Raw genomic sequence first — 25,404 nt, forward strand, 5'->3', positions numbered from 1 at the left:
GCCAAGGAGCCATCCCCAGCGCCCGGGCCATCTTTGCTCCAATGGAGCCTTGGCTGCAGGAGGGGAAGAGAGAGACAGAGAGGAAGGAGGGGGGGGTGGTGGAGAAGCAAATGGGCGCCTCTCCTATGTGCCCTGGCCGGGAATCAACCCAGGTCCCCCGCACGACAGGCCGACGCACTACCGCTGAGCCAACTGGCCAGGGCCTATTTTGGAGTTTTGACTGCTCTGTACCCTGGGCCCTCGGCTTTCCCAGACGTTTTCCCACTCCTGGAACAATCTTTCTCCTCCCAGCCTTCACACCAGGTTGCCTAGCTCTTCCTTACTTTCAGCCTCAGCTTAGAAGTCAAGAAGAAGCTTTTTTAAAGCCTCACTTATAAAAGGTATTTTTATCTCATCCCCTACCCCAACAGCTCCCTGTCCTCATTGCCTGGTGGAAGTGGAGGAGGTTTTGACTGAGCCCTTTAAATATCTCAGTAGCTGGTTGTTGTTTCATGCCGAGTCATTCAGGTCCTGCCTAACTGCATATGGAAGGGCTGAGTGCAGTATCACTGACTGCTCTAGAATCCAGACCAAGGGGGGCAGTATGTGTGTTAGGCTCCTGGTGCCCACAGCAAACAGTTCTGATTAATCAGGAGATTGGCACGTGAATTGAGAGCTCTTTACCTTTTTTTTTTTTTTTTTTTTGTATTTTTCTGAAGCTGGAAACGGGGAGAGACAGTCAGACAGACTCCCACATGCGCCCAACCGGGATCCACCCGGCACGTCCACCAGGGGCGATGCTCTGCCCCTCCGGGGCGTCACTCTGCCGCCTGAGGCAGAGGCCAAGGAGCCATCCCCAGCGCCTGGGCCATCTTTGCTCCAATGGAGCCTTGGCTGCGGGAGGGGAAGAGAGAGACAGAGAGGAAGGGGGGGGTGGAGAAGCAAATGGGCGCTTCTCCTATGTGCCCTGGCCGGGAATCGAACCCAGGTCCCCTGCACGCCAGGCTGACACTCTACCGCTGAGCCAACCGGCCAGGGCCCTCTTTACCATCTTTGTTCAAGATTCAAATAGACCAGGAGTGATATCTCTGTTCTACCTAACTGGTAGTGCCAGCCTAGAAGTTGGGTAATTTTATTTTTTTTTTAAAGATTTTGGGGGTGGGGTGGGGAACCAAATGCAGTCTCTCTTGTTAAAATAGCTTTATTGCTGTAATAAATCTAGAGAGAGGCGAACAGGGAGTGCGAGTCTCTCTTATGAGTTAAATATGTTCCATTTGCACGTAGGTTTGAATTCCCAGGAGAGCAGTATCCGGGCTGATGGATCTTTCCCATAAAAACGGGCCTTGGCATTGGGCCATTGTAAAATTAAAATGAATTCAGATTCATTCATGCGTGCAACTTTAATTTACAATTAAAATATTATGGTTACATATTTTAATAAGAATAATTAGATGGACCCAACTGAATCAACCCTTGTGTTTAATGAGACAGAACCCAGAATCCTAATGAAAAGGCAGGTGGCTGTGACAGGAAGCCTGTCTCAGACAGCATCTTTTGTGGAGTCAGGCATTTTTTTGTTCTTTGTGTATATTCTAACGTCCGGAACGAGCAGTTTGATTTTTCCGCTGCCAGCCACCGTTGAGCTCCTCCTCTGCGCTGTGTGAATATACGGTTTCCTCCTGCTGGACAAGGCTGCTTCATGGAGCCTGACATTCTGGCCCCTCCAAGGCACGGGGTTTGTTCCTCTGCCCAGGGCTCACTTGGTGTAGACAGGACGGTTCTACCTCTGTGATGGGGCTGGAAGGGTGTGTGTCCTCTGCTGTCCTGAACCATGGTGGCCAATTCTGCCTTAAGAAATTTATACCTTTAGGACGGGCGTTTGTTTTTACTCCTTCTAAATGTACATATTTCATACTGCAGTGGTCCCCAAACCCCTGGGCCATGGGCCATTTGGTACTGGACCACAGAGAAAGAATAAATAACTTACATTATTTTCATTTTATTTATATTTAAGTCTGAACGATGTTTTATTTTAAAAAAATGACCAGGTTCCCTCTGTTAAATCCGTCTAAGACTCACTCTTGTGTTTGTCTTGGTCATGTGATACATTTATCCGTCCCACCCTAAAGGCCGGTCCGTGAAAATATTTTCTGGCATTAAACCGGTCCGTGGCCCAAAAAAGTTTGGGGACCACTGTCATAGTGAGTACAATGGCAACTACCAGTTTTTGGTGACACAAATCCACTAGCTCTGTGGTAGGGAATGCCCTGAGTGGGGTGGACCCACGTGGGCTGGGAGCATGGCAGGCGCTGGAAGGACCCTGCCACTAGGGAGGGGACGGGGCCCTACAGGGACAGCTGGGAGGGATGTGCTTCTATTTTGGATGTGTTGGCTCTAAGCTTCACATACACATCTTCAAGGTATGTTATGGTGACTGATGGTAACGTTTGAGGCTTGCTCTAGGAAAGCACCTTTTTGAAATTGGGAAACTGATTAGAAACTGACTGGGCTGGAACCAATGAATATCATTATAGAATATTGCATAAGCAGGGCTTCCACCTGGTGTCCTGTGATGCTGAGGATTGGAAAGGACGTGACAAGACAAGATAAAACACTCTCCCACTTCCTGCAACTAAGTCTGTGGTTCCGCCTTCCTCCTTCCCTTCTACCTATCAGATGTCATGGAGTAACGGGGAAAAACTGGCTGTGGGCTGTATGGGAATTCTGAACTCGCTTCAAGATTTTTCTGTAGGTCTAAAACAGTTCTAAAATAAACTGTCTTAAAACAAATAGCACTGACTTATATTATATGCTCAAATATAAAGATTTCTAAAAGAGTGCAGTGAATAAAGCAAGGTACAAAACAGTATTTATAGCATGCTTCCATTTGTGTTAAAATGATCTATAAATTACATATATGCCAATAACATATATTTTATATATATTATTATATATATAATGTAAAAAATATATATAAAACTCCTGACTAGGTGGACAGGAAACTCTTACTGGGGGTCCAGTAAGAGGACTTAATTTTCATAGTGTAGTCATTTGTATTTGATATATTGTGTATCAGTAGAAATATATCTTTAGCCACATACATGTTTTATTTTTATAATAATGAAAATAATATATATTTTTTAAAGTTTAGTAAGTATACAATATCATTATGGGGATGGTATCAATCCATGTTAATCGTATGGTTAACAATTTTGGAGCCATGTGTCTGACTTGTTTCACTTTCAAGTATTCCGGACTCATTTTTGACTAACTTTCACTTTCAGTTGCCACTTTGTTCTTTTTTTGAAAAGCAGTCTGCTGGGGATTCCCTCCTCCCTTCCTCCCTCTTCCCTTCCTCCCTCCCTCCCTCCCTCCCTTCCTTCCTCCTCCCTTCCTCCCTCCTCCCTCCTCCTTTCCTCCCTCTCTCCCTCCCTCCTCCCTTCCTCCCTCCTCCATGTCTCCCTCCTCCCTCCCTCCTCTCTCCCTCCTCCCTCCCTGCCTTCCTCCCTCCCTCCCTCCTCCCTCCCTCTCTCCTCCCTCCCTCCCTCCCTTCCTTCCTCCTCCCTCCCTCCCTTCCTCCCTCCTCCCCTCCTCCCTCCTTCCCTGTCTCCCTCCTCCCTTCCTCCCTCCTCCATGTCTCCCTCCTCCCTTCCTCCCTCCTCATTGCCTCCCTCCTCCTTCCCTCCCTTCCTCCCTCCCTCCCTCCTCCCTTCCTCCCTTTCTCCCTTCCTCCTTCCTTTTCTTGTGCTTTCTCTGGTTTTAATTTTTCTTTGCAAAATCTGAAGCATGCACAAAGTCTCTAATTTAATTTCATGAACGCTTATGTACCTAATATTTATAATTAACACATTATTAATTCATGACCAAGCTTTCTCCCCACCCCCGCCCATTCCCTCCTGCCACCACACAGTGAATTATTTTGAAACAAATTCTAGACATTCTGGAATTTCATCTGTAAGTATTTCAGTATGCATGTCTAACAGTTGATCTTTTTTAGAAACGAATCATATTATCACATCTTAAATAACATTAGTGCCTTTATACCATCAAATATTCAGTCAGTGTTCAAGTTTCCCTGATTGTTTTGAAAAAAGAAAACAATTTTTATGTATTCACTTGTTCTAATCACGATTCAAATATGGACCACAATAACATCTGGTTAATATATGGTGTAAAGTTGCTTATTCTGCCTTTTTCCCCTTTTGCAATTTATTTGCTAAAGAAACTGCATCTTTTGTCTTGTGGAGATTTTCATATTCATGATTTTGCTGATTGGACCCTAGTGGTGCAGTTTAACACAGGCTGGCAATCATTTCTTATTGCAGAAGATGAATTTTCCATCACACTTTTCCTAATGTATTATATGATATAAAAAGGTAACTATTTAACTTTGGACATGACTCCTGTAAAGAAACTTGCAACATATGAACTGTTGTAAGTCCTGGAGGGGCAGGTCTAGCTGAGCCTTATCCACAGTTGTTTATCCTGAAGTAAAAAAACTTTCTTAAAAACCGTCGTTCAAACCTGCAAGGGCATGGCAGTAAGCACACTCCACGCCATGAAGTGGCAAGTAACATCCCTTGTAGCACGCCTTTTAGGTTATTTGTTGTAAGTATTATTGGAAATAAAGGAAGGTTACTTGGTTCATTCCTTCTGCCTTTCAAGCTTGCTATTTGTAAAGAATATGGTGTGGCTAAGTTTTAGTTTTGAGATTGTTGTGTGGAAGTTCTGAAAAGAATTCTGGTGAATAAGATATTGATTAAACCCAGTAAGCATTAGCTGTGTAGCTCAGAGTTGATATTTAATACATTTTAATTGTATGTTTGAATGAATGAATAAATGAGTGAATGAATTTACAGGTTAGATACATAGACATGTACAATACTACTTTGGAATAAGAAAAAGACAAACAAACAGCGTGACCTGTGGTGGCGCAGTGGGTAAAGTGTCGACTTGGAACACTGAGGTCGCTGGTTTGAAACCCTGGGCTCGCCTGGTCAAGGCACATATGGGAGTTGATGCTTTCTGCTCCTCCTCCTTCTCTCTCTCTCTCTCTCTCTCTCTCTCTCTCTTTCTCTACTCTCCCTAAAATGAATAAATAAAATCTAAAACAAACAAACAAGCAAAAACCAAAAACAAGAAAGTAAAAACAGTCCTGAGAAAGTGAGCACAAAATGAAACAAGTTTTCATTATTTTTTAAAAATTTTTATTTATTTATTTATTTTTTACAGAGACAGAGAGTGAGTCAGAGAGAGGGATAGATAGGGACAGACAGACAGGAACAGAGAGATGAGAAGCATCAATCATTAGTTTTTCATTGCACGTTGCAACACCTTAGTTGTTCATTGATTGCTTTCTCATATGTGCCTTGACCGCGGGCCTTCAGCAGACCGAGTAACCCCTTGCTGGAGCCAGTGACCTTGGGTTCAAGCTGGTGGGCTTTTCCTCAAACCAGATGAGCCCGCACTCAAGCTGGCGACCTCAGGGTCTCGAACCTGGGTCCTCTGCATCCCAGTCTGATGCTCTATCCACTGTGCCACTGCCTGGTCAGGCAAATTTTCATTTTTGTGATAGAAAATTCTCATCAAGGATATGAAAATTAATAGTCACTAATACTCAGAGCTTCTGCTTTATTAGCTTTGGTCTCTACTTGCTTTTTTTGTAATCCAAGTAAATATTTTTACAATTAGCACAATTGTGTTTACTATACTATTAAGAATAAAGCTATATACTACAGTGGAAATTTTAAATGATCCAACTATTGAAATGTCTAAAATAAAAAATAGTGATACCACCAGAAACTGTGGTAGGCACGTAGGGAGAGACCCCTGTGGTATTAATTTGCATTTCCCTTATGGCTAATGATATAAAATACCTTTTCATGTGCTTGTATGCCATCTTTCTGTCCTCCTTGGTGACATGTCTCGTCATGTGGTTTGCCTACTTTCTAATTGAATTCTTTGCTTTTTCTGAATGTTCAGTTTTGTGCATTCTTGTATGTATTTTAGTTACAAGTCCTCTGAGGAATGTGTGATTTGCAAATATTTTCCTCTAGTCTGTAAGTTGTCTTTTCAACTTCTTCATGGGGTCCTTTGCATAGCAAAGGTTTTAGTATTGATGAGGTCCAATTTATCACTTTTTTCTTACATGGTTGTTCTTGTAGTATCAAATCTAAGAACTCTTCATCTAGTCTTGGGTCCCAAAGATTTCTCCTATATAGTTTTTCTAAATGTTTTATAGTTCTATGTTTACAGTTAACTCTCTAATTCATTTTGTATTAATTTTTGTGTGAGGTACAAGGTGTGGTTTGAGGCTCCTCTTTTGTGGATATCTAGAACTACCTGTTGGAAAGGCTATATCCTTCCTCCATTGAATTATTTCACACCTTTGTCAAAAACCATTTGGACATACTTATATAGGTCTTATCAAGAGGGATTCTTCCCACTTTATTCTTTATTTTTTATTTTTTTTACAGAGACAGAGAGAGAGTCAGAGAGAGGGATAGATAGGGACAGACAGACAGGAACGGAGAGAGATAAGAAGCATCAATCATTAGTTTTTCGTTGCGACACCTTAGTTGTTCATTGATTGCTTTCTCATATGTGCCTTGACCATGGGCCTTCAGCAGACTGAGTAACCCCTTGCTCGAGCCAGTGACCTTGAGTCCAAGCTGGTGAGCTTTGCTCAAAGCAGATAAGTCCGCACTCAAGCTGGCGACCTCGGGGTCTCGAACCTGGGTCCTCTGCATCCCAGTCCGATGCTCTATCCGCTGTGCCACTGCCTGGTCAGGCTATTCTTTTTTTTTTTTTTTTTTTTTAAATTTTTTTTGTCTGAAGTGAGAAGCAAGCAGGGAGGCCGAGAGACAGACTCCCGCATGCGCCCCACAGGGATCCACCTGGCATGCCCACCAGGGGGCGATGCTCTGCCCATCTGGGCCGTTGCTCCGTTGCAACCAGAGTCATTATAGCGCCTGAGGTGGAGGCCATGGAGCCATCCTCAGCATCAGGGCCAACTTTGCTCCAATGGAGCCTTGGCTGCGGGAGGGGAAGAGAGAGACAGAGAGGAAGGAGAGGGGGAGGGGTGGAGAAGCAGATGGGCACTTCTTCAGTGTGCCCTGCCAGGAGTCAAACCCAGGGCTTCCACACGCTGGGCTGATGCTCTACCACTGAGCCAACCGGCCACGGCCCACTTTATTCTTTTTCAAAACGATTTTGCCTATTCTAGGGTCTTTCCCTTTCCATGTAAATTTTGCATAAACTTACCTATGTCAGCCTGCCCTGTGGTGGCGCAGTGGATAGAGCACCAACCTGGAACGCTGAGGTTGCTGGTTTGAAGCCTGGGCTTGCCCGGTCAAGGCACATATGGGGGTTGATGCTTCCTGCTTCTCCCCCTCCCTTCTCTCTCTCTCTCTTTCTCTCTCCTCTCTAAAATAAATAAATAAAATCTAAAAAAAATAAAATAAACTTACCTATGTCTTCAAAAAATCTTACTGAGATTTTTACAGAACTTGCATTAAACCTATAGATCAGTTTGGGGAGAATTTGCCCCTTTATTATGTTGAGTCTTTTAATACATGAACACAGTGTCAACACGATGCTTATATAGACATACACAAGAAACTAGATGCTTCTTTGATTTCTTTCAACAGCATCTTACAGTTTCTAGCAAAACCTGTACATTTCTTGTTTTTGAATCATCTTTGTAATCCAATTAATTCTCAAACATCTCATGAGCACCAACTATATGCTAATATTGTAGTTGGTGCTAGAAATATAAAAAATGAAATACAAAGCCTTATAGTACAGTGTTTCAGAAGAGCATGTTGTTTCAAATGATATTTGAGTAAATAGTAATAAGACAGTTTTCCCCTTTAAAATAATGCAATTACAGTAAAATTTGATGTAACTGAGATTTGTTATTGCTAACAGAGCCACTGGCTAGAGCATGTTTGAGAGCCTAGGCTTTGGAGCAAGGCAGACCTGAGTTTGAAACCTAGCTCAGCCAATTGGCTGTCTGACTTTGGGCCAGTTGCTTACGCTTTAGAAGCCTTACTTTTATCTGTAGAAAGAGATAATACTCCTGATGTCTTAGAATTGTTGTAAAAATGAAAGGAAAACATGTAAAACACTTATCACAGTGCTTGGCATGTGTCCATGTCCTATATGGTAGTTATTTTTTTATTTTTTTATTTTATTTTTTTCATTTTTCCAAAGCTGGAAATGGGGAGGCAGTCAGACAGACTCCCGCATGTGCCCGACCGAGATCCACCCGGCATGCCCACCAGGGGGCGATGCTCTGCCCCTCTGGGGCGACGCTCTCTTGCATCCAGAGCCATTCTAGCGCCTGAGGCAGAGGCCACAGAGCCATCCTCAGCGCCCGGGCCATCCTCGCTCCAATGGAGCCTTGGCTGCGGGAGGGGAAGAGAGAGACAGAGAGGAAGGAGAGGGGGAGGGATGGAGAAGCAGATGGGCGCTTCTCCTGTGTGCCCTGGCTGGGAATCGAACCCGGGACTCCTGCACGCCAGGCCGATGCTCTACTGCTGAGCCAACCGGCCAGGGCCGATACAATTATTTTTATTGTGAATTTTTCTATATTTTTATTAAAAAAATTTTTTTTGTTGAACTTATTGGGGTGACATTGGTTAATAAAATTATGCAGCTTTCAGGTTCTATAACACATCGTCTGTACACTGCATCGTGTGTTCACCACCCCAAGTCAAACCTCCCTCCTTCACCATCTATCCCCTCTCTACTCTCCTCCACCTCCCCCGATTAATTTCATCTCATATCAGGGCTAAGGGAAAAAAGAGAAAAGACAAGGTGGGTGGATAAATGGATAAAGGTTGAACTTGGAGTTGGGGTGGGGAGAGATAGTATATTAAAATCAAAGAGCGATTATTATAAGAGAACACAAGGATTAGAATTTCAAAGAGTCTAGTAGTCTCTCTTTAAAAGCCTGTTTTCACGTGGAGAACAGTAAGGATCAGTTAGTTTAAATTTTTAATTCTACTCTGCCTGGCTTCTTCTTTTATAGGAGATATCGTCATTAGGCCCAAGAAGTCATTAAAGTGTTTAATAAGGTTATTAAATTGAGTAACTGCTGCTGCTGAAGCCATTTTCATAGGAAATCCATATGATTCCAGGTATGGTGCTCCGAGCTGTCCTCTGTGGCTGACAGGCTGTCAGCATTCCTTTGAAGGATTGTGGGCCGCTTCGTGAGGGATGAGTCTAATTAAGAGATTATAGGTGAGCCTCGGCTTCCTGGGTGTGCTGTTTGTGGCTGGAAGCGTGGTGGAACCTCACTAATTCCTACTAATTGCAGGGTGGGGGAAGGGAGGCCCATCTGAATTATAGAATATTTTAAAATGAGTGTACTTTTATTACTTTCAAGTACATATTTTAACTCCAATGAGGCAAACAAATTGTTGTCTGGGACAGATCTCCGGGGACCCAAGTTATTGAAGCTCTCAGAATGATTTTCAATTATTTCTATGTAAATAGGTGTTTCTGGAGTGCTTTAGGGTGCTTGAAAACAGTTCTCATAGATCTTAAACATTGCTCTCATAGCCGGGTGCTGTTAATTGACACACCCTTAGAGGAAGGAGTTTGTTAAATTAAGATAAACTTTAGACCAGCTGCTAAATAACTTATCGCTAATTCATGGTGTCCAGGAACCCAAGTGGAAGAGGTTTTTATTTCAACTGAAGTTTGATCTTGTTTTTTTTTTTTTTTCCCCCTTGCAGACAATTCATTCATTTATCCCTGCCAGTATCTATTTATTCACTGAGTTATAGTAATAGGATGCATTAGATGTGCCCGGCATTCACGTCGTACAAGATAGCTTAAGCTACCCTAAAGGAGCTTAGCAGCTAATAGGGGAGACCTGTGGGTAATTACTGTGTGGCAAAGTGAGGCAAGTAGGAACAGTGCCCAAGGTCTGCCCAGGGGCATCAGGGGCTCAGAGGAGGGACATATCCATAAATCAGACCGAATGAATCTTAGGATTTCCAGAGACTGAGTTGCATTTTTTGAAAATGAATTGGAGTTAACAGAAAATGAAAGAAAGAAGACAACAATGAAGTAAAAAGCGGAGAGTGGGGGTGTGGACAGCTGTCCAGGCTGAGAGAACAGCTTGTTCAAAGGCGTGCAGGTGTGAAGCGGCCTGGTGTGTATGGGGGCCTACGCTTGCTTAGCCTTTGGAGATAAGCAGGGTGGAAGTCATGAAAGGCTCTATTGTGCTCGCCGAGTTTGAACGTGATCTTGAAGGTTATGTATGGGGCAGGTTTTGAAGGATGTCCAGTATGAAAATGACATCATCAGAGATTTGTGTGCTTTGGAGCCGTTCTTGTATTAGAGTGGGGGAAGATTGGATGCAGGCCCGGAGATCAATTAGCAGCCCTTGCAGTCAGTCATGTTGGGCACGTGGTCCCTGAACCAGAACAGTAGCCGAGGGAATAGGGCGTGGCTTCGTTCAGAGGAGGGTGGGTCTGGAGGACTTGGCCAGGGTGGATTGGGAAGGTGATCTGAAGAGAGAAGTCTGGGATCACTGGGTTTCTGGCTGGGGTTGCTGAGGATGAGATGGAGACCAGGGAGATGTAGGGAGGGTGGGCCCGCCAAGTGGAGCCATCTCGGCAAGGGGCTGGACTCGCAGAAAGAGGCCTGGCCCCGGATGGGGGTGGAATCGTCAGCTCATGCTGGGTGCTTGAGACCATGTTTGGATGAGGTCGCCCTGGAATTGCAGCAGGTGTAAAGAGGAGCAGCCTGGGCGGCTCCTGGGGGGTGGGCAGCATTTCAGGGAATGAGGGAGAAAGTTCGCCACCCACAAAAGAAGAGTGATATTTAGCACTCAGACCAAGTTAGAGATTTTCGGGAAAATCTAAATTGAAAAAACCTTTGGCGTTTTAACACCAAAGCTAATTTTGAGTATGCGTTTAATAAGCATCACTGAAGGCCCTGGCCGGTTGGCTCAGCGGTAGAGCGTCGGCCCGGCATGCAGGAGTCCCGGGTTCGGTTCCCAGCCAGGGCACACAGGAGAGGCGCCCATTTGCTTCTCCACCCCTCCCCCTCTCCTTCCTCTCTGTCTCTCTCTTCCCCTCCCGCAGGGAGGCTCATTGGAGCAACGATGGCCTGGGCGCTGGGGATGGCTCTGTGGCCTCTGCCCCAGGCGCTAGAATGGCTCTGGACTCAACAGAGCGACGCCCCAGAGGGGCAAAGCATCGCCCCCTGGTGGGCATGCCGGGTGGATCCCGGTCAGGCGCATGTGGGAGTCTGTCTGACTGCCTCCCTGTTTCCAGCTTCGGAAAAATGAAAATAAATAAGCATCGCTGTTTTCGTAGAAGTCATTTTTCTCCCAGCATGGTTTTAAAGTCTGTATTCAACATACCCTTCTCCAAAAAGATGAAAGATTAGACGTAATGAGTAGTAATAATGGTAGAGTCTGAGAATTCCAATACAATGAGATGAAGAAAACAGATTTTCTTTCTTTCTTTCTTTCTTTCTTTCTTTCTTTCTTTCTTTCTTTCTTTCTTTCTTTCTTTCTTTCTTTCTTTCTTTCTTTCTTTCTTTCTTTCTTTCTCTTTCTTTCCCTTCCTTCCTTCCTTCCTTCCTTCCTTCCTTCCTTCCTTCCTTCCTTCCTTCCTTCCTTCCCTTCCTTCCTTCCTTCCTTCCTTCCTTCCTTCCTTCCTTCCTTCCTTCCTTCCTTCCTTCCTTCCTTCCTTCCCTTCTTTCCTTCTCTCTCTCTCTCTTTTCCTCTCTCTCTTTTTTATTTTAAGAAAAGACCATCTTTACATTTTGTCACAATGCCGTCCATTTCTTTTACAAATATGAAGGGCTTGCTCTGAGTAAGTACTATGAAATCTTTAGGTCTCTCTGGCTTTTGCTGAAAATTACACTGTTAGAGTGTTTACTGTTGGTTTCTTAGTAATTTTTTTTTTTTGTATGTGTGTGCGCGCGCGTGCAGAAGTACTGCACACCTTTTGTTAGACTCATTCCTAGGCACTTGGTTTTTTTTTTTTTTTTTTTTTTTTCATTTTTCTGAAGCTGGAAACAGGGAGAGACAGTCAGACAGACTCCCGCATGCGCCCGCCCGGGATCCACCCGGCATGCCCACCAGAGGCGACGCTCTGCCCACCAGGGGGCGATGCTCTGCCCATCCTGGGCGTCGCCATGTTGCGACCAGAGCCACTCTAGCGCCTGAGGCAGAGGCCACAGAGCCATCCCCAGCGCCCGGGCCATCTTTGCTCCAATGGAGCCTTGGCTGCGGGAGGGGAAGAGAGAGACAGGGAGGAAAGCGCGGCGGAGGGGTGGAGAAGCAAATGGGTGCTTCTTCTGTGTGCCCTGGCCGGGAATAGAACCCGGGTCCTCCGCACGCTAGGCCGACGCTCTACCACTGAGCCAACCAGCCAGGGCAGTTTCTTAGTAATTTTTATTTAAAAAACAGATATAGCCTGACTGGTGGTGGCACAGTGGATCAAGCATCGACCTGGAATGCTGAGGTCGCTGGTTCAAAACCCTGGGCTTGCCTGGTCAAGGCACATATGGGAGTTGATGTTTCCTGTCCTCCCCCTCTTCTCTCTCTCTCTCTCTCATCTCTAAAATGAATAAATAAATAAAAATAATTTTAAAAAGATATAGTTGGTTAATCTTTTCTTAATTGCTTATTGCTAATGTTTGTACGAAGACCTCGGTACTTTGGGGTTATAAGCATTTCCCTTTCTATGTAATAATACTTTATATATGAAAGCATAATAATACTTGATATTCATGTAGTACCTAATGAAAAATTTCCCAGTGTTTTCACCAGTATTTTATAATTTGATTCTCCTGCTAAACAGCTGAGATAGGTTGAACAGGCATTATTCCCATTTTCCAGATGTGGAAATAGAGGCTCAGTAAATAAGTTCATAATTTCGGAAGTGGGTGACAGTCTTGTGACCATAATTTCAGTGCTCTTTCCGTGAAAAGGGACATGTCACTCAAAGTTTATGTTAACAGTTGGACAGTAGCAGACAAATAGGGGTGAAGAAACCCTGCTTTTTCCCCAGAACGACTTTTCATCATTCATCATCGATTAATAACACGTTGTGTGGTCAGGGGTATGTGACTTTGCGGACTTTGTAGCTTAAGTCCAGAAATATTTTTTAAAAATCACAAGTGTGTAGCAAATTAACAAATGTGTTTTCCTATCTTTCATTTTTGTTTCATCTGTGTAAAAGCCCACGATTTCAGTGACAGGTGCATGTCTTTTGTTAATAGGGAACATTGAGCTGTTGGCAATATTACATTTTCCTTTTGGTATATTTAAGAACTTCTGCCTCTCCAGTGGAAAAATAGAGCTGCCAGTCTCCCGGGAAGGAGCGTGGCTCCCGTGTGACTTGATGACTAGGACCCTTCTGGCTCAGAGCGGGCCCGATGACCTTGTCAGCAGCCCGCTCGGCCAACCTTGCCATAAGGCAGTGCCCAGTGCCCACGCTGCTTTTGGGGGCCCGTGAAAATGTTTCAATATTTTTTTTTATCAGAAAAATAAATGAACCTTTAGTTCAAAGAAAAGGTTTGAAAAATATATAATATCTTTGTGCCAGTGAAGTCATCAAGTATGATTGTGAATATTATTTTGTGGGGAGAAGGGCCCATGAGGCAGAAGTACCCAGGGTCCATGGAAGTTGGGGTGCAGCCCCTAGTGTGTGTGTGTGTGTGGGGGGGCATCGGCAGGATAAATGTGGTCTACTCTGGACTCTGTCCTCTCTCCTCTTCCTGACCTATTTGTCCTTCTGTTCATTGAGTCATTGATGATTGATGCGTTCCTTCAGAGAACTGTGGATGTGTGAAAAGTACGCCAGGAGAATGAGTTACACACGCACACACCACACAGAGCTGGAGACGAGGTGAAACGGGGACAGAGCGAGGAGGGCAGGCTGCCTGGCTCGCGTCTCCGTTTCCACCCCTGAGAAGAGAGAGTGTGCTGTACCCCTGACCCAGTCACGCCGTGTGCAATGAGCGGCTTTTACAGATCCTTTGCTTGACCAATTGCTTTCTCGTGCCTCTTACAATTTAGAATGTGCTTTTGAGACATAATAGCCAAAACATTTAGAGCATCACTGTACTGTCGCCTCAGTTTTATTGCCCCTCTGTCTTCTGAATGACATGAACAACACATAACGAAAAGATTTACAAACAAGACCAATTGGACCAGGGGTCTCAAACTCACGGCCCGCCCACCAATTTTGTGCGGCCGCAGACTGGCCCACAGATTAATCCACGAAGTTTGATTAGTCTGCGGGCCGCACAAAATTGGTGGGCGGGCCGCGAGTTTGAGACCCCTGGCTTGGACCATCTCCTCATAATCCTTCCCTCCTGAGGGCAGGCAGTGGGGCCAGAGTCTCAAGCGCTGAATGAAGCCTGGGTTGCGAACCTCATAGGCGGCAGCCGTGACTTTCGGGGAGTGTGGGCTGTTTCTCTACTGCAGGGGTCCCCAAACTTTTTACACAGGGGGCCAGTTCACTGCCCCTCAGACCGTTGGAGGGCCGGACTATAAGAAAAACTATGAACAAATCCTTATGCACACTGCACATATCTTATTTTAAAGTAAAAAAAACAAAACAGGAACAAATAGAATATTTAAAATAAAGAACAAGTAAATTTAAATCAACAAACTGACTAGTATTTCAATGGGAACTATGCTCCTCTCACTGACCACCAATGAAAGAGGTGCTTCTTCCGGAAGCGCGGTGGGGGCCGGATAAACGGCCTCAGGGGGCCGCATGCGGGGGCAGTTTAGGGACCCCTGCTGTACTGTTTCAAATCCTCCCTACTGGAAATTCGCATTTTGTTACCTGCATCATAGACGGGAGCTGCTCCGTCCAGAAAGCCCCCCGGCCTTCCTTCCTTGTGGGCTCCCCGCAGGTGGGCCAGGGCAAAGCACCAAGAAATGGCTAACATTTCAGCCCCGAAGCCCCTTTTCTAACCCAAAAGTTAAAATACTGAAAACTCAATTTAATTAGCAGATTTATAATCACCAAGGGAATTTGTTTGGTACAAGATTCATTGCACCAAACATGATACATTTTTGTTTTGCACGTGATCGCATTTTTAAACGACGGTGGTGACGTGGGCGGGGCGTGCCCCCACAAAGCTGTTCCCAGCTCCCCTGCCTTGCTGTGCACGTGACCTTTGCGCCTCTTACTTACCTGTGTTCTAGGGAGTGATGTATCCAGCAGGGCCTATGGCTTTAATTTAGGGACAGGAAGAAATTAAGAGATGGCCGCTTTTAACATTTGAGAGAACCGTGAAGCTAATTTTCATGATTAAAGGTGAAAAATCCGTTTTAAAGTATACTTTCTCACTGTCTTCACAGTAATCTGTACAACTCCCCAGAAGTGCAGCCAGCTCTTTTTTTTTTTTTTTTTTTTTTAATAAATAAATGCAACCAGCTTGGTTTTGCATTATTTTAAAAATTCCATTTTGTGGCAAAAGTGTTCTTTTTTTTTTTTTTTTTTGGAACTTCCTATGGTGCCCATTAACTTCTTGTTTTTTACAGGCTCGTGGCCACATCTGTTAAAGCTCACTTCCGTTTTGTTCTAGGAGTAATTTCTCTCCTCTCTCTGCAGCCCTCCTTGCAATCCTGACACATCTCTGTTTATGATGCCCTTACAGGAATTCGTGAGTGTCTGGGTTCGAGACCCTAGGATTCAGAAGGAGGATTTCTGGCATTCTTATATCGACTATGAGATATGTATTCATGTAAGTATGCAGTCAGCAGTCCGTAGAAATCGGAGTAGTTTTTAGTAGCATATATTTGATGGGATACTCTGGTATACTTTACAACTGAAATTTGGAAAGTTTTCCTAATTCAAAGAACTGAATTTTAATGATTGTAACTAATGCTTGTATCTTAAAGAAAGTAATAAGATGGTCTCTAAAGTTGAACAATTTCTTCTTTGATTTCCTAATTGTACCTTCGTTACTATTTTAATGTTGTCTTCATGAAGATGCAAATACATCCGGAATTCACAAAGAATGTTTATACCTCATTAATGGTTTTTATTATCTATGATAGCATATTTCTGAGTAATAAATACATTGCTTAATAAATCTGTTTTGAGAGGATGTAGAATTATTTGGAGAAGAGATGTGCAGTGTTTTATATGTAGAATAAGAAAATAGGAACTGAATATGTGCAATGGTTTTGCCATAGACTAGATTCTGAGTAATGAACACAAGCCCATAACTAGAAACGATATTCTTTATTTGGAAGTGATGCTCTGTTTTAGTCTCTTGAACAATGAAATGTCATGTGGTGTGTGGCCCTCTGTGATCATCCTGAACAGGGTCAGCAAACTTTGTAAAGGGCCAGGTAATAAATGTCTTCCTCTCTGTGAACTACTCTATTCTGCTCTCTTAAGCTGGAAGCAGCCATAAACAAGGCATAAGTGAATGCATGCAGTTGTTTCCAATAAAACTTTATTTGTGAAGACAAGTGGCAGGCTGGGTTCAGCCCATATGTTAGAGTTTTAGGGCCCCAATCAAGAATATGGTCACTTTCCCCATCTCATTTAGTCTAGACTTTTCTTGGGAGCATAGCAACAGGCCCTGGTTGTATCTGTGACTACATAGTACAAGTGAGGTAAAATTTAGCTACCTTTAATCTTCCCATTGTAAGGAGCTAAGTTGATACTTTTCATTTTTCCCCTTTCTTCTTTTTCTTTCCCCCACTTCAAGTTTCTCCAATTTAGAAAATAAACAAAGTAAAAACTCAGAACTGCTTTTTTGATGATTGTGTTGAAGGCTATTGCCAGGGTGATTTTGTTTTCGGTTTTATTCATAAACTCCCACCAGATACAAAATTCTGTGTAGAAAATTGTAACACAAACATATGATAAAGCCTTTGAAAACGAAGTGAAAATTCTTTGGTTGCCTTTTAACTTCCTCTAAACAAATTGTAGTTCCTTATTACATACTGACCTTATGAAAGGCAAGAAATTTGATTATCCTCAGGGAGTTAATGAAAACATAGCTTTTCCTCTGCTGCAGATGTAGCATGATATGAACTCAGAAATGTCCACCTTGAGCCAGGAACGATGGGTTCCATGAATATTATTTGGTGGTGTTCTGGCGTTTTCTCTGAAGTGCTAATGAATTGACAATGAATAAATCTTGGCTTGGTAGAAAGCAGAAACAAGCAAATAGCTTTAGAGGAACTTAACAAACTAGTGATCTCAGTGTAGTCTGGCCCTGAAGCTGCTTCTACCTGTCGTACAATTGAGAATCGATGCGGGGATTGGAGAGTCCTAATCAACCTCCCTTGGATGCTATATCCAGAGAGCTTTGCCTGTAGAGAAGCCGGTGTCTCACCCGTTTAAATTAATCTCAAGGGAAATGATATCAGGTGACTCTCAGATATCTTAGCTTTAACTTGGAATTTTACATTAGTGGAGTTTAGAGGTGGGTAGTTTATCATATACACTCTCCTGAACTTGTTTTGCAAATGAAGGGCTTACAGGTAGATAAGCCTTTGTCTGGTGTACATATCAGCTGGGTCTACCAGTTATTGGCATCCACCATGATTTTGGACAGAGAAATGAAAGGGAGTTGAAGCTGACCCAGTGTGTCCCGGTGGTGTTGGAGTCCCGGCAGTGGCTTAGTACTCTCTGGGGAGAGAGTGCTGAGAGGTACTTGGCCAGGCCTCGTTAGGGCACTGATTCTGGTGTAAATGGCCTGCTCTTAGTCCCCACGGTTCAATTAGAGTGAGGCCCTGGTGTGCTTTGAAATCCACACACAGAATGTTATTGGGCCACAAACCTCTTCCAGCACGTTTGCTACCATATGTCAGAGATGATGGGATTTAGACTAGTCGCTACTTTGGGGACAGGCCTCTTAATTTAATCTCTGTGCCTCCAAGGTTTTCTGAGGAATATGGGAAACGCTGACATACATTTCCTGGGGACAGTTTAAGAACTAATGTACGTGGTCACATTGCCCAAGGTGAACAACTGCTGGGTGCTTATTAAATGGTAGAGTAATAAGTTTTGAAATAAAATAAATCTTTATATTTCTCATTTGGAGATGTAAAAGATTATGAAATAGAAATTAGAAATATAAAATGAGAATAAAGATCTTCTTACAAAACCAGTAGAGAACTATTTGTCAGTCTCTTTGTTGCCCAAAGGAGAAGTACACATATCTGCCAGTCTAGTGTTTACCCAAAGTTCTCAAGAAGCATTGCCATTTTGCTGAGGACAAGGTCCCTGTAGGTGGCTTTTTCCACATTGGCCCTAGGGCAGCTGGAAGGGGCCAGCAGCCAGTAGCTAATAAGAATCGTAACAGATAACATTGCCAAGTGCTTATTATCAGACCTCCCAGCCACCCTGTGCAGCACGTGGGTACTGTTTCCTCCCTGTTTTATCATTCAGGAAACTGGGGTTGAAGTGATTTGGGTCACCCATGAGGAGGTCACTGCACATTGCACCCTTTCTAGCTCAGACCATGTTCCCTTACACGTCTAGTAGAGAAGGGGAATGCTGTTCTCTTGTTTAAAAGTGATTTCAGGGCCCTGGCCGGTTGGCTCAGTGGTAGAGTGTTGGCCCGATGTGTGGAAGTCCCAGGTTTGATTCCCGGCCAGAAAACACAGGAGAAGTGACCATCTGCTTCTCTACCCCCCCCCCCTTCTTTCTCTCTCTCCCCCTCTCCTGCAGCCATGGCTCAAAAGGTTTGAACAAGTTGGCCCTGGTGCTGAGGATGGCTCCATGTCCTCACCTCAGGTGCTAAAATAGCTTGGTTGCCAAGCAACATAGCAGTGGCTCCAGATGGGCAGAGCATTGCCCTGTAGGGGGCTTGCTGGGTGGATCCCGATTTTGGTCGGGTGTATTAGGGAGTCTTGTCTGTCTGCATCCCTGCCTTTCACTTCATAAAGAAAAAAAAAAGTGATGTTGGGATTCTCGGTGATTTGTGTGATCTGTAGTGATGTCCATGTCAAGGACATGGTGGCTTCTGTGATGCCATGTCAAGGTCCAGGAGAAGGCATCTCTAGCTCCCAAAGGCTTCTCGGGTCCATGGACAGGTGGAGAGTGTTAAGATGCCATGGAAGACCCTCAGCTCTTACTGGACATTGATGCTTCGGGATTTCATTTTTATGCTTCTTTGAAAGCAGTGCTCACAGGTGCGCAGGAGCTACTCCAGGACTCAGGGAACGGATGGGCTGCCCGAGGACTACCCCGCTCATTTATGTCATTGCAGCTGTCTTCAGGGCTCTGTGCAGGGTTTGAGTCTGGTTTAAACGCAAATGTGTTTTCGGTTTGAAAAATTCCACCTAAACACATTTGGGGGCATACAGCGAGTGACAGATGTAAGAAAAGCATTTTTTTTCCAGTGAGGCTTATATGATATGTATTTTTTCTCCGAGCAGACCAATAGCATGTGTTTCACAATGAAAACATCCTGTGTACGAAGAAGATACAGAGAATTCGTGTGGCTCCGCCAGAGACTCCAGAGCAATGCTTTGCTGGTGTAAGTGGCTTACAGAGTACATTGGGGAGACTTGCTTATTATATTCAGTAGTTAGAGATTTGATATGCATGAGATTTATAGGCACGTAAATTATGAAGGATTTTATAGGCGTCCTTCTTGATTGTAATTATAGCTTTAGTTTTGTGGCTACGGCATCTGAATTCAAAATTTTATCACTTGAATTCCACTAACTTTTACCAGTATTGACTATTAAGGGCCTCAAAAATGTTTTTTTTTTTAAATTAATATTCTTATTTTTATTATATAACTATGTAATATATACTCACTGTGTGATAATTAAGTGTAATTTGCTTTCACTTTGAAGGATTTCTGTAACTAAACCACCTTGATTTGATGATTATAAGGTTTGTTTTTTCCTTTCTCATTAGACAACTGCCAGAACTTCCATCTAAAAACCTATTTTTCAACATGAACAATCGCCAGCATGTGGATCAACGGCGTCAGGGTTTGGAAGATTTCCTCAGAAAGTAAGTGTGCGAAAACTCGTGCAGCCACACAGGAGATGCAATAAAAGGGCTTTGCAAGGGTTGAACGTCCTGTGATGGGGTTGGGGGAGGTTGGGGGGTGGAGGTGGTGAACAGCTCTTTTTTCCAAAATGCTGATGATTAGCTCGAGCTAATTTCAGCCATCCATTTCCTGTATCACAGCGCCATCTTGTGACTCACATCTGGTGGTGCATATTTAGGACCAAATCTATTCAATAGAAGGAAAACAATGAACTTAGTTGAGTCAGATAATACATACACCGTCCCATAAGCTATAAAGCAGAGCCAAATTACTTGAGAGTTTAGCTGAAAAAAGTAAAATTTGCTAGGAAACATATGTGGGTTTTTTTTTTTAAATAAGGCGCATCTTATTAAAAAGGCACATCTTAAAACTGTCTTTATTTACAACAGTTCGGATTGACAGACAAATTGGCTCTGCAATGGGTTACTAATACCCTTCTTGGCTCCTTTACATGAGTAGTTTAACCCAACTCTTTGAAGGGAGTATTTATGAGGGAGTATTTATTGGTGTTTGATGGTCTCAGTGGGCCATTAACTCTGGATTGGAGGGACTGTAGTTAAGGCGACTTAAATTCACACTACTCTAATTTCTCTTTTTTCCCCACTCTGGAATGCCGGAATACCCATCCCAAGGGACAGCACGTTGTTTCACACACAGACTTTGAGGCCAGACTACCTCAGTTTAAGTCCTGGCTCTGCTACTTATTAGCGAGGGGATTGGGCAGGTCTTTACCCTCCTCTGTACCTCTGTTATAGCATCTGTAAAATGGAGTGAATAATAATAGTACCTACTTTATATGACTGTTGAGAGGATTAAATGAGTTAATGAGTGTAAAGCACTCACAACAGTCTGGCATATAATGTGTGGTATCTAAGTTTAATGCAGTTAGAGGTGAAAAGCTTTGAGCTAATTTTTCTAACTTCCTATATTACAGATAAGAAAAGTGTCTGAGCCGTATGACCACTGGTTAAGAGGCAGAGCCCGGTCTCCTGGACTCTTTTTTTCTACAAGCTTCAGGCTCTGGAGTAATCTCCTTGGGAGATCACTACCTGGTACCTGAGCGCTGGCCTGAAATAATATACCGCCTTTCTGCCATCTGGCGCATTCATAAAGGCTTTGGGTATTAAGTATGCACATGAATATTAATATTTATTTCTATTAGATTGATAAAGTACCTTTCCTTTGAAAGGGTCATGGAGACCTACAGAAACGTCCAAGAGTATAAACTGAGCAGGGCTGGAAGAGAGAAAGGAGGCAAGGAATAACAATGACACGAGACCAGAAGATGGAGTAACTGGAAAAGGTTGCAGTGGGATTCTTTTGGGTAGCACAGGCTTGACAGAACAAAGACCTGGTTGAGTTATTTCTGCCCTTTTCCTTTGGGGACAGCTCCCATTTTAATTGTCGTCTGCATGAGACCCAGGTGTCTGATGGCGTCTCTTGTAAGATGTGGTCCCTGCAGTCCAAGTTTGCATCTTGGATATCTTACAGGAGAGTGTCACTCCAGATGGAGTCAGGGAAGCTGCACACTGGCCATTGCCTGTGAGGCCTGGGCCACATCCTGTGGTCCCCAACAGCCCTGGGGGACTGCTTGTCTTCTGTAGAGAGATCTCCTTCTTTGAGGTCAAAGGACAGCATCTCTGTATTTATGTTGCTAGTTAGTTGCAGGGCATGTGTTTTCTTTCTTTTTTAAAAAAATTTTATTTATTTTTTATAGAGACAGAGAATGAGTCAGAGAGAGGGATAGACAGGGACAGACAGATAAGAACAGAGAAAGATGAGAAGCATCAATCATTAGTTTTTCATTGCACGTTGCAACACCTTAATTGTTCATTGATTGCTTTCTCATCTGTGCCTTGACCACGGGCCTTCAGCAGACCAAGTAACCCCTTGCTGGAGCCAGCGACCTTGGGTCCAAGCTGGTAAGCTTTGCTCAAACCAGATGAGCCCGTGCTCAAGCTGGCAACCTCGGGGTCTCGAACCTGGGTCCTCTGCATCCCAGTCCGACGCTCTATCCACTGCGCCACCGCCTGGTCAGGCAGGGCATGTGTTTTTGACCAGGAATCATTTCATTCTTTGGGACATGGCCTTTCCGCTCACAGTTGATCCTACCAAATTAACGACTCAGGTGAGTGTCACTCTGCTGTGGTGGAGCTGCGCTTGCACCTGGTTGTTAGGTTACTGCATCGTCGGGCTGCTTGCTGGCTGACTTGGATGCAGGTGTCATAGTGAACACACGGACTTGGATCAGGAGCTTGAGGACCTGGGCTCCAGGTCTCCCACGAGTCTTAGCTCCTGATTGTTTTCCGGCTATATGACCATGGAAAAGCCACTTAATTCCTTTGAACCTTGGTTTGCTAGAAAGAGTGCAATAATGTTACCTATGCATGGCCGACTTCACTGAGTGGTTGTGTTGTTCAAATGATGCATTGGAGGAAAAACATTAAGTGACTGCTTTGGGCCAGGAGGGGTCCTGGGGATATAGGACTGCACGAAATGGACACAAATCCTTGTCCTTTTGAAATTTCTAGTCTAGTGGAGAAGCATTCCCTGGGTATCAGGGAATGGTTAGATTAGTTAAAATTGGCTCTAGATTATCAACCAGAAGTCAAATCATAGGAGAGACGCCAAGTTCTCTTGTGATATGACTTGTCCCGTTATGCTGTGTGAACAACAGTCTCCAAGCTGCTGCTGCTTCTGTGTGGTTTGAACCCGAGGGAAGCAAGGTGTCTCCTGCCACACGGTTGGATTCAGGCCGGACCTAAATGACCCGAATACTGGGGCCCCTCCCTGCCCTTCTTTCCCAAGAACAGGAGGCATAACTCTTCTGTTCTTTGTCTGGTTTGTGTAGAAGCGACAACCGTCCAGGTCTTTGGCACGCCTTGTGGTCCCCAGTAAAGCCCACGTGGGGAACTGGATGCGATGTGCAACTGGCCATCTTGGTAGTGTGTCCTGTCCCCAAGCTTGACCTCCTCGGAGGTCCTGTTAGTTACCCATTAAGTGAGCTCACCATCAATAGCCTGTACCTTGTTGGTTTGTAGAGCACTTTAGGGACTTGAAAGAGAAGACACCACAGCATTAAATAAAAGTATGCTTGTTTAGCATGTATTTGAAAAAATCTGGCTTTTATGTAAGTTTTGAGGTTATGAACCAAGGGCACTTAATATATATATTCAGATTCTCTGAAACGAAATTGCTGTTGTCTCTGGGCATATGTGTGTGTGTATATAATAATTTTTTTTTTTTTTTTTTTTTTTTACAGAGACAGAGAGTCAGAGAGAGGGACAGATAGGGACAGACAGACAGGAATGGAGAGAGATGAGAAGCATCAAGCATCAGTTTTTTGTTGTGGCACTTTAGTTGTTCATTGATTGCTTTCTCATATGTGCCTTGACCGTGGGGTTATAGCAGACCAAGTAACCCCTTGCTCAAGCCAGTGACCTTGGGTCCAAGCTGGTGAGCTTTGCTCAAACCAGATGAGCCCGTGCTCAAGTTGGCGACCTCGGGGTCTCGAACCTGGGTCTTCCGCATCCAGTCTGACGCTCTATCCGCTGAGCCACCACTTGGTCAGGCTAAAAAATTTCCTTTTAAAAATTTTAAATTTTAAGGTAATTTGTGAAATAACGTATATTTAATAGCAAAGTATATAGCCACATCAATTTCATAGAGGGATTAGAAAGTTGTTTCTTTCACTATGGGCCGAAACAATAATTTATACCATTTATTGAACACTTGCTATATGTATAGCTTTTTACACATTTCATCTCAATACCTACAATAATACTAGGAGTTGGGTATCATCTTCATTTTATAGACACGGAAGTGATAGGAGAGGTGGAGGCACTATATTGATCCCAGGAACTGGCAAGTTTGCATTAGTAGAACTCCTAAATGCTAGTTAGGTTTGGGCAGTACGATGGTGAGATTTGTTCACATGCATTCACTTTCTCTCAATCTTGGCTAGCATCTCCCTTTTGGATTCCAGCCCCCCCCCCCCGCCCCCAGATAATTTATAAATTATAAGTCACTTCTACCAGTAGCTATGGAACAAGAAATTTATATATTAAAATTAAAAGCTCTGTTGGGAAGGCTCTAACAGTGAAAATGGCATTCCTCCTGATTTTTGATGTTTGATTGACATTATGAATGGGAGTCAGCTTTCCTTTACTGACATCGCCCCATTGATATCACCACATCCTTACGGTGTAGGCTTTTATTACAGTTTTGTGCTTCTTTAAAATGTAAGGAATATATAATTTTTTTACAAGAGGATACCATGGAAACAATAGTTACTTTTATACACACTCGTGCGCATGCGTGCACGCGCCCCCGCGCGCACACCGTTTTTATGTCTTTGTGTTCAATAGAGGGCACCACAGCACAGCTCATGACTGTCTTCCATGAAGATTTGTAGGTCTTATTTTTTTCTCATGGTAAGAGGTAAACAGGCTGAATTAATTTTTTCCCTCCATCAAACTGCTAACCTTCCACATGCAATACAAATGTGTATATATGTCATTATATTGGGCACAGTAGACCCAGGGCGTCCTTAGTTAGGATTAAATGTTTTTTGCATAGCTATATATTGTTCTCAACTGAATCAATATATAATACACCTAATAAAATCATGTTGAGGGAAACCAGATTTTCAACTGTATCCAATTCAAGGGAAAAACAGGTTTTGCGTTGTTTAAAGTTATTATGGGTAAAGGAATAACTTTTGACTCATGTTGTAAATAGCTTTCCGCAAATTCCTTTAAAATTCTAGAGGCTATTTTTGGTTTCTTATATAAAGGCTTGAAAATTGGATACATTATTTTTATGGAGGCTTATAACAATGACATTTTATTGACTGTTTTATAAAGTACTCTTTATATTAAGTTTGAAGTTGATTTACTGCTATTAGATTTGTTTGTAGAAAATGTGGCACAAATATGGCCAAGGTAAAAATAAGATTTAATATTATGGTGATGGCAGTCACAACAGTCTCTGATCTATATTAAACCAGATATAACTTTAAATGAACTCAGTAGGCTCACCAAACAAGGTAGGAAAACACTCTAAAAATTTTGTATTTTTAATTTCGGAGTGAAATATTTCAATAAAAATCATAAACACATTAAAATTATTTTTGTTTATTTAAGACTGACACCCATGGAGCCCGGTGGGATAAATTGAGCCAGCCAGACCGAGGGGATTAAACAACCCAGAGCTGGTTTTGAGCTCCTGGCCGTGTGGGTGGTCAGAGGTTCCCTGCCCAGCCCCATGGTTCTCCCACTTCAGAATTGAGAGCTGGGTGTGCCTGGCTCCCTCCCGCTTTTCACTTGTTTTTCCTCCAGGTGGCAGAATTGAGCAGAAAAGAAAACACTGGGAAATAATGAGTCTAATGTACAGTAA

General features: G+C 43.5%; 1 protein-coding gene across 6 annotated transcripts in view; it reads left to right on the forward strand.

Annotated features, from left to right (window-relative positions):
* SNX10 (sorting nexin 10) overlaps positions 1-25,404 on the forward strand; it is an 86,130-nt gene that overhangs the window by 56,124 nt on the left and 4,602 nt on the right. For 4 of the 6 annotated variants that reach the window (XM_066239669.1, XM_066239667.1, XM_066239665.1 and 1 more), the window contains 3 exons: positions 15,631-15,717; positions 19,379-19,479; positions 19,869-19,967. In XM_066239669.1, the coding sequence (XP_066095766.1) occupies positions 15,631-15,717; positions 19,379-19,479; positions 19,869-19,967 (287 nt within the window). Of the gene's footprint in view, positions 1-9,098; positions 9,123-9,200; positions 9,226-15,630; positions 15,718-19,378; positions 19,480-19,868; positions 19,968-25,404 lie in introns of those variants that run through there. The other 2 variants (XM_066239671.1, XM_066239670.1) reach the window with 2 other exon arrangements.

The sequence above is a fragment of the Saccopteryx bilineata genome, chromosome 7, assembly GCF_036850765.1.
Source record: "Saccopteryx bilineata isolate mSacBil1 chromosome 7, mSacBil1_pri_phased_curated, whole genome shotgun sequence".
NCBI lineage: Eukaryota > Metazoa > Chordata > Mammalia > Chiroptera > Emballonuridae > Saccopteryx > Saccopteryx bilineata.